This window comes from Calliphora vicina, chromosome 3 (genome assembly GCF_958450345.1).
Source record: "Calliphora vicina chromosome 3, idCalVici1.1, whole genome shotgun sequence".
Taxonomy (NCBI): Eukaryota; Metazoa; Arthropoda; class Insecta; order Diptera; family Calliphoridae; genus Calliphora; species Calliphora vicina.
In genome coordinates this window covers 60,567,585-60,586,042 of record NC_088782.1, presented here as the reverse complement: position 1 = coordinate 60,586,042, position 18,458 = coordinate 60,567,585, and the positions used below count along the sequence as shown (strand labels likewise).

General features: G+C 30.5%; 1 protein-coding gene across 1 annotated transcript in view; it reads right to left on the bottom strand.

Annotated features, from left to right (window-relative positions):
* Nucleotides 1–488, bottom strand: part of tfc (triforce) — a 136,565-nt gene extending 136,077 nt beyond the window's left edge. Inside the window, exon 1 of the mRNA XM_065505177.1 lies at nt 28–488. Coding sequence (XP_065361249.1) covers nt 28–229 — 202 coding nt within the window. The 5' untranslated portion in view covers nt 230–488. The remainder of the gene's footprint in view (nt 1–27) is intronic.
* Between the last annotated feature and the right edge of the window lie 17,970 nt (nt 489–18,458).

The window sequence follows — 18,458 nt, the reverse complement described above, 5'->3', positions numbered from 1 at the left end:
AAGAGAGATGAACATAAACAAACTTACCTCTTTTATCACGAAATGTTGCTGATGAAGATGAATCGCCAACAATGGAGGTGTTAAAATTATGAATATTTGTACTAAATGTGTTTTTGGTAAATCTGCTGCTGCTGTTGGTGGTGGTATTGTTGATTTTGTTGCTGTTACCATCAGAGTCAACAATGACCAATGTTAAGAAGATTAACAATAAAATTGTAAATGATTTCATTATAAATGATGTTGTGAACAAAAAAAACTATTATGATTTTTTTTAGTTTTTTTTTTTGTATTTTAATATTCTAAAGATGACACTTTAAGCTGATTTTTTTAAGTTAAGATCTTGCACTCCACCACGTTTGACAAAGACGACCTTGCATTTAACAAGGTTGTAATGGCAATAATAAGAAAAAATAAAAACAACACTCACAAAATTAAATATTTAAAAAGACACACTCAAAAAAACTCAAATTCACCGGTTTCTCACTTTTTGTTTTCTGTTTTTTGGTGGACAATTTTGGAATCTTGAAATTTAATTTTTTCTTTCTTTGTCCAGACAATGTTTGATTGCTGGGCGCTGTAGTCAAAAATACACAAGTTTTACGAAATTGAATATGTTTAAAAATATTTATTTATTTCTTTCTTTCTTTTTTTGAATAAATTAATTTATTTTCTTTTCAACAGTGGTCATTCACTTAGAGTTGTTTTGTAAAACGTAAACTTTCATAAGTATCAAATTTAAATAAAATGTATTATGTAAATTGTTGTTGTTGTTATATTTTGTATATTTATTTAAAACCAGCATCCACGCTTTCTAAAAATTCTTTAGTTTGTTTATTAAATTTTATTAATTAATAATAAAATTTGTTGATTTTTAAATTCAGTCTTTTTGTAAATCACTTGTCATCACAAAATATTTGGTATGTGAATAACAATTTTAAAAGAAGCAGCATCAAAATATCATCCCTACAAGAAAGAGAGTTTGGTTTGTGTTTAATTGCTGACAGTGCATTGACGTTTGTTGGCAAAAATGGCCTTGTCCTTTAGCAAGAGTCAAATTACCGAAAACTAAAATTGTATGTACTTTTCAGTCATGTATTATCAAGTTTAAACATGTTGATCATCGACTTGGAAAAACTTTTGATTTCTGGTTTAGTTTTCTTTAAATGTAACGGTAGAAATGTTATACCACAAGCACTTGGCTTAAAAGTCACCACCACTTTAATAATTTTCATATCCCTGAGCCAAGACTCAACTTTACAGAGTTTCAATTTATCGAATAACTCAACATTTTACACCATGCCACTTTCTTTCTCTCACCAACTCTCAAACTCGTTATCACTCGCTCGGTCTCTCTATTTCACTCTCTTGTTTACACCTTTAATATTTGTGCTCAATTTTAGTTTTAAAGCTCTTTTCTTTTGTTTATGAATTTGTAAATGATCCGCCAAAAGATATTTTTTTCAAAAACAAGCTTTCATTCGTTTATCAACTGTCGTTCGTTTCACACCATTAACGCTTGAGCGCTCGTTTCGTTTAAATATTTAACCGTTTTCTTAACTAATGCAATGTATGCTACGCTATTTGTTGTCTTGTTATCATCTCTCCACACCAAAGACTAAATTTTCAAAATCATTTAGAGACTGGTTTTTTCACACACTGTATACTTCTTTCGGCTCTTGCCAAAGCTGGTTTTCATTGTGTTTTATTTTTTGTTAACAGCATTATCACTCTCTATGCTCTTTATTAAACATAGCTTACAGTTTTTCAATCTCTCAGATTAGAAGTATTTTTCTCTGAATGTGCTTTTTTACTTACAACTTTCCTTAAGTGTTTTTTTTTTGGTTTTGTTGGAATCGTTAAACGTTTTTTAATAATAGCGGTAGCTTGATTAATTCATAAACAGTGATGTCGACTTGTTTATGATGCTAATTAAAAATACGTTAAATCTCAAATTTCAAAAGAAAAAAGTAGTTAAAGCAACTAGTGTTACGAAATTAGAGAGCAAACATTCAAATTTATTAATTCAAGATACACACAGCCTCAAAAGTGAGTAAACACCCGCGAATATTTTGATTTTTTTAGGATCATGAAAATCATTATAGTCCGAATTAAATCTTTTTTTCACAATCGAATCAATTATTCAACTGAAACTCCAACAAACCGAATCGATGATTAAATTTTAGGTCTTTCATTATCTTAAAAAAAACTAATATTTTTTGGTGTATACTCACTTTTGAGGCTCACTGTAGTTGTAAAACCAACTCTCGGGTATTTCAGAGGGCCTTATTTTGCAAGCGCGAGACCTCCATGTGCCATTGCAAATATAGTTTTTTAACCAGCAAGTCATAGCTAGCAAGATCTTCACTTCTTATTACAGGCGTTCCATAATTAGGGAAGTAGGAATGTGTGTAGCGACTATCGCCACAAATATTACAATACATGTAAATTAGAGTGGCCTTTATTTTGGACTTTCGATGGTCCTAAGGTCTAAAATTGTTCTCCTTCTTATCAATTCCTTTTTTGAGTGGCACAATTGTGTCACTCAATTGTCGTCACAGGTCGTTTCAATAAGGTAAGGTAAGGTTTCCAGGCAGCCGCGAAGTGAAGAAAATAAAAGCAGCTCACATGGGTCCAAAGCTATAGGTCCCTTTGTGTTACCTGAAAGTAGAATGTCAGAATAAGAGGGACAGATAGAAATCAAAAAGAATGAAGGGGAAGATTGAAAAAGTTAAAAGGAAGATGTCCGAAGAAAGTGGGAGAGGGGAGATTTTTAAAAATTGCGTACCGATGAGTTGGCGGTTATTAGGTCACTCTAAAGCAGAGATGCCTATTTTTGTTAAATTTTTATTCATGATCACTGAAAGAAATATTTGGATTGTTTAATATATTTCGAACTTTAAAAAATCATTGAAGTTTTGTCTATTTTTAGACCTCAGTTTACTTCTGTGAACAATTTTTTTTTCAGATTAGATATGATTTTAAACAAAACAACGTAATAAAATAAGCAAAAAACAAGTAAGAGAGCTATATTCGGCTGTGCCGAATCTTATATACCCTTCACCAAATTATACTTAAAAATATTTTTATTTAAACAAAATCAACATATTGTGGAAATATTTGAAAAAATAATTGACAATCACATGGAATTTAGCAAACAATTTTTGTCTTAAATTCCTGGCCACCACTGTACGTCGTTGCAAAGGTCTTTGAAATATCTATCATTAGATATCCATATTGTCTATATTAATGACTTAGTAATCCAGATATAGGTCAAAAATAGGTCAAAAATCGAGGTTGTCCTAGTTTTTTCCTTATATCTCAGCCATTTGTGGACCGATTTTCTTGATTTTAAATAGCGACCGAGCCGGAAGAATTTCGGAGATATTGATGTATGAATCGTGTATGTAAGTTATTTGATTTTAACACACAGACATGGCTATATCGATTCCGCTATCTATAACGATCCAGAATATATATACTTTATGGGGTCGCAAATGAAAAATGTGGAAATTACAAACGGAATGACAAACTTATATATACCCTTGCCACTCATGGTGAAGGGTATAAAAATATTTTAAATATTTACAAATTTATCGAAAATGGTTAATATCGAACTCTCCATTAATGATCTATGATAATATGTCGCCGACAATTTGATTAAGATTGTTGACTTAATTATTATTAACAAATAAAGCCTTAAAAAAATATTAACATCTTTTATTTAGTTCACTAAACTTTTCTTTCAGTGGAGCTCTCTTTCGCTCATCAACACAAATACAGTTTTAGCTTTGGACATCTCTGCTCTAAAGAGATCCCCATGTCTTGTCTTTTTAACCAATTACTGCTCCTTATAAAGGCATTAATGCCCTATAGCCTCATATTCGAGAGCTCTGAAAGACTATTTAGGGAACGATGCATCAGAAACCTTAAGCGTAGATCTCCTAATGCCGGACAGTGACAAAGAAGATGAAATATGGTCTCATCCTCCTCCCCGTTTTGACAACTTCTGCAGAAGTCATTGTAGGGCAAGCCAAATCTCCTCGCATGGTTGCCAAAAGTGCAGTGTCCGGTTATGACCGCCACTACACAACTCAATTGTGAGCGTGTCAAGCCAAGAAGATATGTTGTTCGTCCACGATTCAGTCGGCGCCATATCATTCTGGTAATGGTGCATGTGGGTTCACAACCCCAACTTGTCTGAGCGAGCTCATAGTAGAAGTTACTAATTTGTTGCTTACATTTGGATAACGGAATTACACATAGGAAATCTATGTCTCCGTTAGGCAACATGGCGCCTTTGTTAGCCAAATCATCAGCAACGCAGTTGCCCGTAGTATCTCCGTGTCCCCGTACCCACTTGATATAAGTCCATGACTTTTTGAATGAAACACAGGTTTATGGATAAAAAAATCTTTTTATTTGTCTAGTTTGGGCTCTATATACGTTGTACAGTGGTATGAGAATAAAAAAAGATGGAAATAAATCTGTAACTTCTAAACCCTTCCGCCGATTTGAATGAAATTTCACATGCGCAAAGAGGAAGTGTAGTCGAGTTTAAGTTTTGAATTTGGACCTCATGACCCCACCAGGAGCGGGACCAGGGGTTCCCAAAGTAGGACACCTCGGGTATGTTCAATTTTTAAAATGATCCTATTTCTTCGTTTGTGTTCCTATTTAAAAAAAAAATTCACATACACTGGGAGCTAAATCCGGAGAATAGGTCAGATGATGGAGCAATTAGTAGCCTAATTCATGGATTTTTGCCATGGAAACTGCACATGTGTGCACCCTTGCATTGTCCTGGTGAAAAATAACTTTTTTCATGGCAAAATGCAGTTTTTTTTTTTTTTTAAATCCTCATTAAGTTTACCCTTTTGAATCGCGTGTATCCCAAAAAAACGGTCGCCATGACTTCATTCGCTGACAAACGCAATTGAGCCTTCTTTGGCGCCGATTTACGAAACTCGTCCACATTTCGGCAAACACTCCTGCGAAGTTGTCGCACGATTGCGTTTGAGGTCAACTGTGAGCAAACGCGGCACCAAGCTTACGGAAAGCTTTCTCATGTCTAAGTTATCATTCAGAATTGAAACCACTAAGCCATGTAAGATGCCTATGTCTTCCAAAATCTCTCGCACTTTCAATTTCTGATCGGCCAACACCATATTGTGAATTTGTTCAATTGTTTAGGTTGTAAAGACCTCAACTGGTCGTCCAGAATGTTCGGTATCTTTCGTGCTTGTACGGCCACAACGAAATTCGGTAAACCACCTTTTTACCATTTAAATTGATGGTGCAGAGTTCCCATAGTATTTATCCAGCTTAGTCTTGGTTAGAAAAGACTTTTTTCCATTTTGTCCTCAAGTCACGTGGTAATCTGCTTTCAATGGCTTTCAAACACAAACTAAATAACGCATCTTGTTAAAATTCTGACAGGAGTCAACTGGCAGATGCCTGTTGACAGTAACGGTGTTGACCTTTTAGTTAAGAGGCGGGAAATTCAAAAAGTCACGGACTCATTGACCCACCCTAGTATTTTTCAAAAAATTAAAGTTGAAAAGATAATCCAATTAAAAATTATTTATTTACCCATAGATATAGTTTAAATATAAACATTTTCTAACATTCACAGTTGATACCAAATATGTAAAAAAATGTTTGGATAAATAGAAAAGTGCAAAATAGGAGCCACCAATGTACATATATAGGCCAATCTATAGTAATGCCCACTACGAAGTTCCTTAGATAAATTCTATTCAGATTTATCGCAAATTGTGTCCTCTGCACATCCTTATCGGGCCCGATTTGTCTGTTCTCCTTGCAAATAGGTTCTCTTTTCATTAGGAAAAGAGAAGGGATGCCAATATCACACCCTGTTATTACCTTCCCGTGTCCAGGAACTCATATGAGGGTAACCGACACGCTTGAATAATTTGCGATGTGATGTCAACAATCTCTAGGGATCGAATGGACGCTTTTGTTATCAGTAAATAAATATTCTGGTAGTAAAAGATACCATATCCGACCTTTATCGTGTGATCTTGATCAGATCAGTGAATATTTGGATGACATTCTCCGAAATGTGGATGCTATTGTAATAAGCGGATGAATATATCCGGTACAGTTGCCATAAAACCTGAATCGAAAACGTGTTCGGCCTATCTTAAATTTTGACATGACCATAATTTCCATACTTTCATGGCATCTAGCCCAATTGCGGAGATCGCGTCTATTTGTTTCGTCACGATCTAAAATAGTCGGTTATTTAAATACATAAGTGGTAATGCTATTTTCAATATATCCACATCATTCAGAATCCTTATTGATGATGAGCTACTGTATGTTGTTACATCGGTAGGGTTAGTATGTTACAGCATTCAGTATTTTCGTCAAGTAATAAAATTCTGACTCTATAATGCTAAATTAACTACAGTTGTCCAGATGATCTAATCATTATTTATGTTCATGATTGAGATGAATGAACCCAGGACTCAAAGTGAAAATATGATGCGCTGACGATGAGGATAACGAAATAACTTCTCAGCTTCCGGCAGGTTAGAAGGATTCGATGAATTACTAAAGAGCCAGTTGTTTTGATTGATGTATATTTGGTATACAGAGATTGTAAACATCAGAGTAATTGTCAGAAAATGGTCTGAATACAGAAAAGTATGAAAAAGCCATTAATCTGGCGAGGCCATCATCATTTGCATGTGGAATGATAACCTTATTTCTCTATTGTTAAGATACGTTGAAATCTAATATTAAAAAGAATTAATTCTTAATTAAATTTTCAAAATCAAATTAAATATATTTTCTTTAGTACCGGAAACATATTGATTTCATTCATTCAAGAATTCATTATCAGAGCTGTAAACAATTACAATTATAAAACCGAAATGGCTATACGGCATTCAGCTATGGGGAACAGCCTCCTCATCTAACGTTGAAAAATTGCAAAGAAAGCAGTCAGCACTGTTAAGGACAATAACAGGTGCCCCATGGTACATTCGCAATAGTAATATCCATAGGGATCTCAATGTCCCCATAATACGCGAGGAGATCAAACTCTCCAGTTTAAACTACATTTCAAAACTACTGGATCATCGAAATCCCCTTGCCAGGGAGTTGTTGTCATTTGAGGGTCATAGACGACTGAGGCGATTGGAAACACTTGATCTTGCCAGATAATCATTTTAACGAGCACTCATGTTGGACATTGCAGCGGCAATAACAACTTTAGTTTTAGTATAGGTTAAGATTTTAATACTTATTGTAAATTTATCAAAAGAAAGATTCAATAAAGAAAAAGAAAAAAAAAATTCATTATCAGAGCTGTAAATGAATCATTAATTTTTGAATTAATTCGCGAATCATTCACTCAAAAAAAGAATTGAATGAAATGAAATGATTCAAGTCAAATGAATTTGGTAAAAACGAATTGCAATTCGTTTCCAATTCAAATTAATTTGTCAAAGAGAATTGCAATTCATTTCCAATTAATTCATTTCTGCCTAATTCGTATGAATTCATTAAAATTTCATTCAATTCTTTTTTGTTGTAAAAAGAATTAATTCAAAATTTAGCTAATTCCTAATAGAATTTAATCCTCGTTGAATTATTCATGTTTTCTTGATTTCAAATCCATTACTTAAAAAATGTGTTGCATGATTAAACTTTTCTTCAATATTGAAGCTAAATAATTAGATTTTGGGAATGGATTTATGGAATAAATGGCTGAAATTGTTTAACTCCGAATTAAGATTTTAGTGAATTATGCTCAAATTGAATTAAATATTTCGAAGCTCTGGTTGAAATATAGCATATAAAATTTGAATTTTGACCACATTATGGATATTCACAATCTATTGGCCATTCAGAATATTTTTTGTCGTTTATGAAAAATCATGGTTTTTCGAATAATAAATATTGACAACACTTTTAACCGTATTTCTCATCTAATTTCAATTTGATTTGAAAAATACGTATGCTGCATACAATTTGTTCGATGTCGTTCGTTGCCATTAATTTTGGGAAGGGAGGTACACAACATGTCGTTACATCACTTCACACGGCTAACGTATGTAGAGATTGTAAAATAACACAAGTGCCTACATCATACAGATAGATATATGTATACATAAGTGGTGGTTATTGTCAGGTGAGTTTTTTAAATTTTTGTAGCATTAACATTTTGTGTTTTCTACTTCAGGGGACCCCATTTAACATGTTTCGGTAAATAAATAAGTTTAATTTTTTTTGCTACATGAATTAAATAGAACTCATATGTTGAAGGAAAAATATGTTTATCGCCATATGCTCGTACACCCCAAACAAAAAAACTAATTGGATGAATCCTTAATCTGAAAATTGAACTTGTTTCTTTTTAAAGTTCTTATGTGTATTTCATTTAAATCGAGTTTATAATCGTTTTAAAAAATTTGGCTTTGAACAAAAAAAAAGTTAATTTTGACTTAAATTTAATGTTCAGATCTCGTGGAATATTTCTATTAAATTTCACCAAAATCCAAAATATTAAATGTGACTTGAAAGGGTGAATGTTTCCCAATTTTTTAAAAATCTGCATCATGTAATGATATTCTAAATTTTTATACCCTTCACCATGAGTGGCAAGGGTATATATAAGTTTGTCATTCCATTTGTAATTTCCACATTTTTCATTTGCGACCCCATAAAGTATATATATTCTGGATCGTTATAGATAGCGGAATCGATATAGCCATGTCCGTCTGTGTGTTGAAATAACTTTCCGAAGCCCCCAAATAACTTACATACACGATTCATACATCAATATCTCCGAAATTCTTCCGGATCGGTCGCTATTTAAAATCGAGAAAATCGGTCCACAAATGGCTGAGATATAAGAAAAAAAACTAGGACAACCTCGATTTTTGACCTATATCTGGATTATTAAGTCATTAATATAGACAATATGGATATATAATGATAGATATTTCAAAGACAAAATTAATATTTCAAAGACAAAATTAACATAGTAAGTTGGACATACAATGGGTCAAAATCGGAAAAAAATATTTTTTAACCCGAATTTTTTTTCATCAAAAATTTATTTTTGTCATAAATTCTTTTTCCAAAAAAATTAATTACAGAAATTTAAAAAAAAAAATTTGAAAAAACTTTTTTTAAAAAAAAATTAAAAAACAATTTGGAAAAAAAAATTTTAAAAATTAAAAAAAAATTTTGATTTTGTTTAAATAAAAATATTTAAAAAAAAAAATATTTTTAAGTATAATTTGGTGAAGGGTATATAAGATTCGGCACAGCCGAATATAGCTCTCTTATTTGTTTTTATTAAAACTGAGCACAGTATAAAATAGTGGAATATTATAATTTAATTTTCCCGAATTCTTAGGAAGTTGAAAATTAAATAGGTATCTTGTAAACGCATTTCCACACTTCATAGCTGATTCAACTCGGGTTAACATTATCCGATTTGAATAGGGTTTAAAATTTCCCGAACTTTTCTAAATTTTAAAAAAATGGTATTCATTTTCGGGAATTTTTTAATACAAAATTAAGCCAAAAATCAGTAAAAATTTTCAAATAATCGGTCAAAATTAAATAATGGAAAAAATGCATTATTCGTTTCGAAATGTTTTAGAAAAGTTAATTTTCCAGTTTTAAATAAACATTTGGGGTATTCACACGGTGTCATATTGTCATAATGTCCTAATATATTATGATAGTTTAATCAAATTTTTGTTGTGTTTCAAACAAAAAAGTTCTAAACTAATAAGTCTATTTGAACTATGTTTTTTTTGCCATAAAATAATAATTTTTTTGTTTAAAACACAACAACAACTCTTAAATATATTAGGACATTATGACAATATGACTAATATCAGACCGTGTGAATACCCCAATTATAAATATTTGAATTTATTAATAACACTGTCCAACAAATTGAAATTTTTTAATTGATAGCGACCCTATAATTCTTAAATGGTATGTTGAGTAGAAAATTTTTGTAGAATAAACTTGTAGTCCACCTGGTCTAAAGTTTTAATTTTTTGATCGAAGGGAGAATTATACTAATTGAAAAAAGTGTTGTAAGTTAATGTCTCAGAGAATTCTTATTGTCAGAGTTATATTGTGGAATTTTATGGGGATCATTTTTGTAGATGATCTTAACCGTCTATCTCCTCTCTTTAGGGGGTCAATTTGACCCTTTTTTTCGAGAAAATCAAAAAAGTCCATTCAAAAAGTACATTTAAGGATTCAAATATTCCACGAAAAAAAATTGCCGACATTTTCCGACAAAAACTAAATTCTAAAAATAATGTTCCAGGGAATTCCATGATGTTGATTATATTGGTTATTTTCGTTAAATATTTGATCAATGTCAACGTAACTTAATACTTCTCAAAATAGTGTGTTCCATTGATCAAAATTGTGTTGATATTTCCTAGTTTCCGAGACTTTTTTAATTTCCGGGAAATATAAAAAAAAATCAGCTTATTCCCGGGAATATTTGAATGCTAAATTATACTAAAAACCTGTTAAAATGTTTGAAATAATCGGTCAAAACTCCAGAATGTAAATAGGAATACGAAAATTCTAAGAAGTTTTAATGTAAAATATCTTTAGGAACATAAGATTTAAATTTGTTTTCGACCTATTTTAGTATACTAGATTTGTATTTGACTCACAGAGAAAATAGTTTTAGTTGTGATAACAGAATCTGTTGCTAATCAAATTATTCAGTCTTAGTTGTTCAATGTGGCTATGATTCGTAATTAAGAAAAAATTTCCTGATATTCCCGGGAAAATTCAGGAATTCTTTATATGTTTCCTTCTTAAATTAACAATATTATTTTTAAACATATTTTTGTATTATTTCCTATGTAGAAATAATACTGTAACTTTAAGAAGAAATTTCCCTAGTATTCGGGAAATGTTTGCCGATTAGGAACTCTAGTACTGATGTGCAGAATACCGGACAGTTTTTTATTACTAATTTTATTATTTTCCTACTTTTTTAATAAATTGAATTTCAATTTCTACTAAGTTTTTTTTGTCAATTCCTCCATTTTTATATTGTTTGAACTATAAACTCTATTGGTCATTATTAACCTTGACCAATAATGTTCAAATATATATTTTTTTCAATACGTTCCAGTGATGTCTCTATTTAAATATTTATATATTCTATAAATGAAGGTCAAAACGATTCACCACCGTATGTAAGATTGCAACCATATTTAAATTTCAATATACGATATAAAAGTACTTATTGCAGAATTTGTACACATGTTAATTATTTAAACCATTTTACACGATTCTTTAACATTCGAGGAGACTGAAAACAGACATCCCTTAAGGTACGGTCACACACAGCTAATATTTGACGTTTATCGTCAAATATTTCATTGCCTGAATCTGACCACAAATAAAATTTAGAGCAAACAACAAAACAGATGATTTTAGTCAAACAAAATTATTTGTCGGCAAACAAAATATTTTCTTAATGTGAACAAAGTGTGACCAATAGCTACATAAATACCTAAAAAATATATAATTTGATCTTGCAAATATTTTTAAGGTTAAAGCACTTATTTCGAATTGTAAAGTAATCATTTTATTAGAGATTTATTGAATTTTGTTATCATATATTGAATTTAATTTTTCACTTTTTGTTTGACAAACTGCTGCGAAAAAGAATCAGTAAATATATTTGCCGTGTGGTCACACTATATCAAACACTTTCATAAAATAATTGTTTGATCAAATAGAAAAAAACAGAAAATTATTTGCTCAGCATGGCGGAAAAATAAGAGGAGATTATTTAAATATTTTTCGTACTAAATTAAAGACACAAATTCACTATTTTTTTTTTTAAACATAAATACATATTCAATATTTCTTGAATATTTGTTATTTAAATTATTTTCACTAAATAATTGCATCAATAAATGAAGTCTTCTTCTTCACATAAAAGTCATTCAGCCTAGGATGACATACTGGGAGAAAAACTAATTGAAGACGTGAAGTCTATGTTGCGATTTTTGCAATTTTATGCGATTTATATTTTTATACGTTTAACATAGTCTGATATTTGATTATTTTTTATTTATACATGGAGTTTGTCTATTTTCAAAATTTAAAATTGCTCATATGTACATATGGAATATTAACTGAAATTTTATACAGATTGAATTTAAAATCAAAGAAAATTTTTTATACATACATAAATAGTATGAATTGATTGTAATTAAAAAATAATTCTTAAACAGTATGATCTGTATAATTTTTTTTTACTGCAGAAGAAGAATATGTCTAATAGCATTTTTCACTTTTCTGATTTTAGTATCATACAAAAATTTTTATTATAAATTTTTAGATAATGCGATTGAATTGGAATTAATTAAAAATTTATGTAAAAAAGGTAAGTATAAAACACGATTACATTTCCATTCAATTTCAATTATGAATTGTGATAGTAATATATTTAATAAATAAACATTTAATAATTATATTATTAAATTGTTCAAGCATGTGTTCTTTTCGCGATTTGTTTTCATTATTTAGCGATTTTTAATTTAAGATATAGCAACACTACTTTTGCGATAACACATGATGCAACAGCTGTTATTTGACGCTGTTTGATCTTGCAATTGAATTGCAAGATCAAATAAAAAAATACCCAAAATACAGGAAAATATTTGCTTTTTAGTGGTCACACATTGGTCACATTACAAGAATGTTTTCATATTGGCAAATAAATTTGTTTGACCAAATTCAGCTGTTTTCTTGTTTGCAGTGCAAAAATATTTTCTGTTCAAACTAGAAACATAAAATATTTGACGCTTAAATAAAAGTACTGAAATTTCATAATTCTTTCAAATGTAAAGCAAAATCTGGTAATATTTTACTTTCTAGAAATGTCTTTTTTATTGATGAAAGAAATTAAAGTTGTTTTTCAGCTTTATTTAATAATTATTTAGAACAAATATTACCTTAAATGTGACCACAAGTCAAATATATTTTCCCCTTTGTGTGTTTGATAGTATTTCGGTGTAGTTTGATTAAACAAATATGGCAAATAAATGTGTACAGTGTGAACACAAAATCAACCCATGAATTATTTGATGTAGTTTTGATCAAACACATGAAATATCTTGTGTCAAATAATTTGCGTAGTCTGACCCTACCTTTAGAAAGCTGGGTTATACAATAATTAATATTTTCCATATTGTAACAGAATATTTCTGACATTTTTTAATCGTTTGAAAGGCGTAACGATGCCATTATGTATGAAATGCTGGGTGGCACGCATCCGAAATGTCCAATTGTCCATAACTCTAGCATCGTTATGTTGGGGCCTCTGTGGTTTTTGGCTTATTCGCAAAGGCCTGGGACTTAAGAAAATCTCACAATCAATTGCACGTGTTGTTGAACACTATATCTGTCCATGATGATTTGGCAAAACAAACTGAATAAATGACAGCCAATTTGACAGATGTAGCTTCAACAATATGGCCACTGTCAACTGTCAAAGTTCGGAAGACCGTTTATAAAAAGGGATGACTGTAATTCAATTTGCAAGAACAACTCATTTCGTAAATTTTTCAAAATATCCAACAATACTACTTGTCTGTCTTGGCAGATGCATATGCTTGTTTTGCAGCAAGAATATGGTTGTCTCGATGACCATCCTCCGTTCAGCTTCGATGAATTTTACTAGATTTTAACAAAAATATAACCACTATAGCAACAACAGCAAAAACTATGTATTTGTAAATGCAATTTGTTTAAAATTGTTTACAAAAGAAATGAAAAAAAATATATATATAAAACGAAAACCTGATGCTGCTGCATACAGACTCTGTCAAGTTTCTTAAATTCCATAAAATTGAATGCAATAGACGTTGCAAAAAACAAACAAGTTAAAACATCAAAACTATAGTTATAGTACTTTATATAGATGCGGTCTTAAAAGTGTAAAAGCAAATGATGAAATTTGAATCCATTGTAGTTGATAAATGACCTCAGTTCAAAGATGCGTAAAATGAAACTGATATCGATGAATGAAATTTTAGCACCGACATACTACAACTACAACTGTCTTACGTTTGTCCGAGGCAAAGACAGACTGAAAGACACACAGATACCTTAAACAAAACAAAAAAAACATAAAACAATCAAAATACTGCATTAAAACAATGAAAGGAAATATTGACGCAATATGCATGTAAATTCAGCAAACACTTCGAGTCAATAATTTTGTTCTAGTATTCATGCGAATGGTACAGATGTGTTCTCAAAAATAGAGGCAAATATAAATCTGAAATTGATCAAAACTATAATAACCCAAACAAAACTTGGTAATGACTTGCAATTACTGGACAACTTACTTTTCAATGACTACTTCATCCTCTCTGCATTACTTAGAAGTAGTTTGGTAATGGCTGACATTTAATCTGATATATATTTTACAATTTTTAACAAATTCATAATTAAATCATTATAAAACTCATCATAAATAAACCTTTGAATGATGAAAATATATCGAGCCCTTAGCGCCAAATTATCGTAAGCGACAAAACACAAATTTTACAGGAGAAGGTTGTTTTGATTATTTTGAAATTCATACATAGAATTAAAAATGTTATGATGCGATATAATATAATTTCCACAGATTATTACAGATATGAATCAGCTGTTTTACAAATATGACAACCAAAATGGTGGTGGTTTGAAAAGAGGGACAAATATATAATAATATTTGTTTGTCTCTATTTCAAAATACGTTACTATGAATTTATGTTTTTCAAAAAAAAATTTAAATGTTTGTCAATAAATATAATAAGGGTCCTCATGTAAACGCTTATATGTCTCGCAAACTGTGCAATCTGTGCATTTTTACACTCTCGCAAATGAACTGTCAAAAAATTTATGGAAATTCGTTTGCACAACTCCGATAAGTTTGCGCGTCAATTTAGACTCGCAAACTTGAATTTATTGTGCATTTGATGAATCAGCTGCTTTTGTTTATTTTTATTTACATATAAGAAATAAAAATCAAAAAATATAAAAATTTTGTGCATGTGAAAATTGTGTAACTTTGGAACAGAATGATTGGATTAAATGGCATTGTGCCTTAAAACATTAACCAACAGATAGAATATAAACAAAATCTTCCAAACTATGTATACCACCATTTGTTCCAAAGATTTAGCTTTCATTCAAAATTTTTCAAATTAAAATGTATGCAATTTGAACAAATTTTTTTAAAAGCTTTTGTTGAATTTATTTTTATTTGACATTTTTATCAAATATAAATTTTCTGTATAAACTTGCACAAAATTGAAAAGGTGAGTTCATGAAACACGTCGCGCAAATTTTGCACATTTGCACAAATGGGAAACTTAAGCGTTTAAATGAGTACCCTTAATATAAATTTGTGTAAAAACAAAATTATGTTAAAAAGAAAACCAATTTAAAACGCAAATTTCACAGGGAAAAAAGTGTTACTGAATGGCGAAAAAGTATTCAAAAGAAACGTTTCACATTTTGTTAAAATGTTGGTTTATAAGTTTGTGATTTGTGCGATGTTTGTAATAGGAATTTTGTGCAATTTTCTGGCTATCTGTAGCCGACGTGTAACTGCTTTGTTTATGAGAATGATTTCGTAGGACGTGTTGTACATTTCTACATATTATACTTTTGGGTTTCTTAACACGTTAACTGTCCAGGGCAGCGACTGAGGATTGCCTCATACGTCAGCTTTTATAGGGTAATCTCCAATCTAAATCTTTTAAAATGTTTTTTTAATAGCCCGCATATGGGCTGTGGACTTAATGAAACAAAAATCTATAAATCGCTTTCAGAGTCCAGAGACTAAATGTGTGCCCACATATGGGCTGTGGACTGCTGGCGTTTTCCGTTCATAGCCCATATATGGGCTGTGGACTGTTTTGAAAATTTTAGAACAAACTAACATTTTCCATGTATTGTTTCAACTGCACAAAGTTTTTGAGTTCACAAATTTTATCATATTTTTTATTTACATACAAAAATAAATAAAATATTTCTTCCTCAATGTTTATTTTTGTTTTAAGTTTCTTACAGTCATATAGTTGGTCTCTCACACTCGTTGCTTATATTGAAAATTATATTTTTGTTCTCGCTCTGTAAACCACGACCATAATAAAATGGTTAAAAACGTCAATATAACCATACGGTGCGAAATTACTTATTTGACACCTATCATTAGTTGCATATCTGTATAATCTCTGATTATTTCGTTCAAGCTATTTGTCTATTTTTCAAAAATATTTATAACTTTTGACAATTAAAAACTCATGAATACTTTATTGAAAAATATGACAAAATATGTTTTTTATTTAATTTTTGCATAGATAAAAATTTTTCTAAAAGTTTTTAAAGAAATTTCACAGTTATGTACATTTTTGAAAACTAAAAACGAATTTTAAAATTTATTATCAGCAATACCGCAATTACAAAAATGTTGAAAAATTCCAAAAATCTGAATTTTTAGTTTTTTAGCTATAATATCCATACCAGAGTCGGGGTTATCGGAACCCTTTACAAAATAATTAGAAACATATTGGGCCACCTAAAATCGGTTACTATATATTTATATCGAATACGCGATTTGAGAATTTTTGCCCTAAAGTTTAATTTTCCATAAAAAATATGTGTTTTTTGAATGGACCTGGTCCCCTCGGTAACAACAATTTTTAAATTTTTTTTTTTCATTTAAAATATTTTATGAAAACTTAGCTTTCAGAAAGTATAAATTCCTTATACAATCTCTTAGAAATTTTTTGCGATAACTTAAAACGAAAAAAGTTATTTTTTGATTTTCGGAAGTGGGCCTTATATGGGGGCTATGGCCAATTATGGACCGATCACCATGAAATTAGGTCGTGTGATTTATTCCTATATGAAAGTTTACTATGTTGAATTTTGTGAGTATACCAACATTTTTAAGCGATTTTTGCACGTTAAAGTGATTTTCGGAAGCGGGGGTATATGGGAGCTATGACTAATTATGGACCGATCGTAAAAAAATTTGGTGACATGAATTTTGTGTATATAAAACTTATTTGCAGCGCAATTTGTGGAGAGACATTTATAAATTAAACATTTATGACCGATAAAGTCCAATTTCGGAAGGAATTTGTATGGGGGCTAGGTGCAATAAGTTTCAATAGGCTTGGTCCTTGGCCGAAAAAAATAATATGTACCAAATTTGATCGAAATATCTTCAAAATTGCGTCCTGTACTTTGCGCACAAGGTTTACATGGACAGTCAGCTAACCAGACGGACGGACGGACGGACATCGTTTAATCGACTCAGAAAGTGATTCTAAGTCGATTGGTATACTTTAAGGTGGGTGTTAGACTATTATGCGTTTGTGCAGATGTACCCTACACTCCACTATGGTGGTGTAGGTTATAAAAATTAGAAAATGTCGCTTACGATAATTTGGCGCTAAGGGCTCGATATGTAAGTGATCACAGATGGTATTTATTCCATTTGACCTCTATTTATCGACTTGCAGTCACGTTTATGTTTCAATTAATTTCCATAGTCGTATATATAAAGAGTGATTCATTTAGAGATAAAAAATCGATTTTTTATTTGTATCATTTGACCTTTGCTAATTTCCCTTTTTAAACCAGTCAACCTCTGGATTTTTTGGAGTTATGTGTAGCCAAACATCCCCAAGATTTGTAAGTAGAGTTTTTCACGGAAATTCTCGGGACAGAAAATCACGGGAATTCCGCAAAATTTTCAATCCCGAAATCCCGGGAAATTGTGGCCCGGAAATAAGGCTCCAAAACAAATGCAGAAGATTCATACAGCAAAAAAGATTCAACCCAAATAGACCAATAACAAGTTCATTATTCAAATTATTCCAAAAATTCGTGAATGTTCAGAGCTGTCACAGAATTCCATTCCGATTGAAAATTGAATTGTTTAAGTATTTTGATTTTTTTACAAAGAGTAAAACGAAAATGTTTGGAATAAAACCACCATCCGTGAAATTGAATTTTGTTTAATATTATTGGGTTTTCTTCAAGTTTTAATTAACATCTTTACTTAATTTTTGATTAATAAGCACAAAAAAAAATTATTTATTTTTATGCGAATTATCAGAATTAATTGGAATCTAACGAAGGTAGAACAAAATCTAATGGAAATTGAAGCCATTCCGATAAAAATGACAAATGACCAAAATTATAAATCGAGTCAGTTTATCTCTTTATATTAAATATTTATTGGATTTTTTATTTGTATCAAATTAAATTTTAAAACTAAAAACAGGTTTTAGATTTTTAACGAAGTCTACATTCATAAAATTGATCCCGAGAAATTTCAAAATGAATCCCGATTTCCCGGGAAATGAATAAACTCTATTTGTAAGCCAACTTTACTCGAGTAA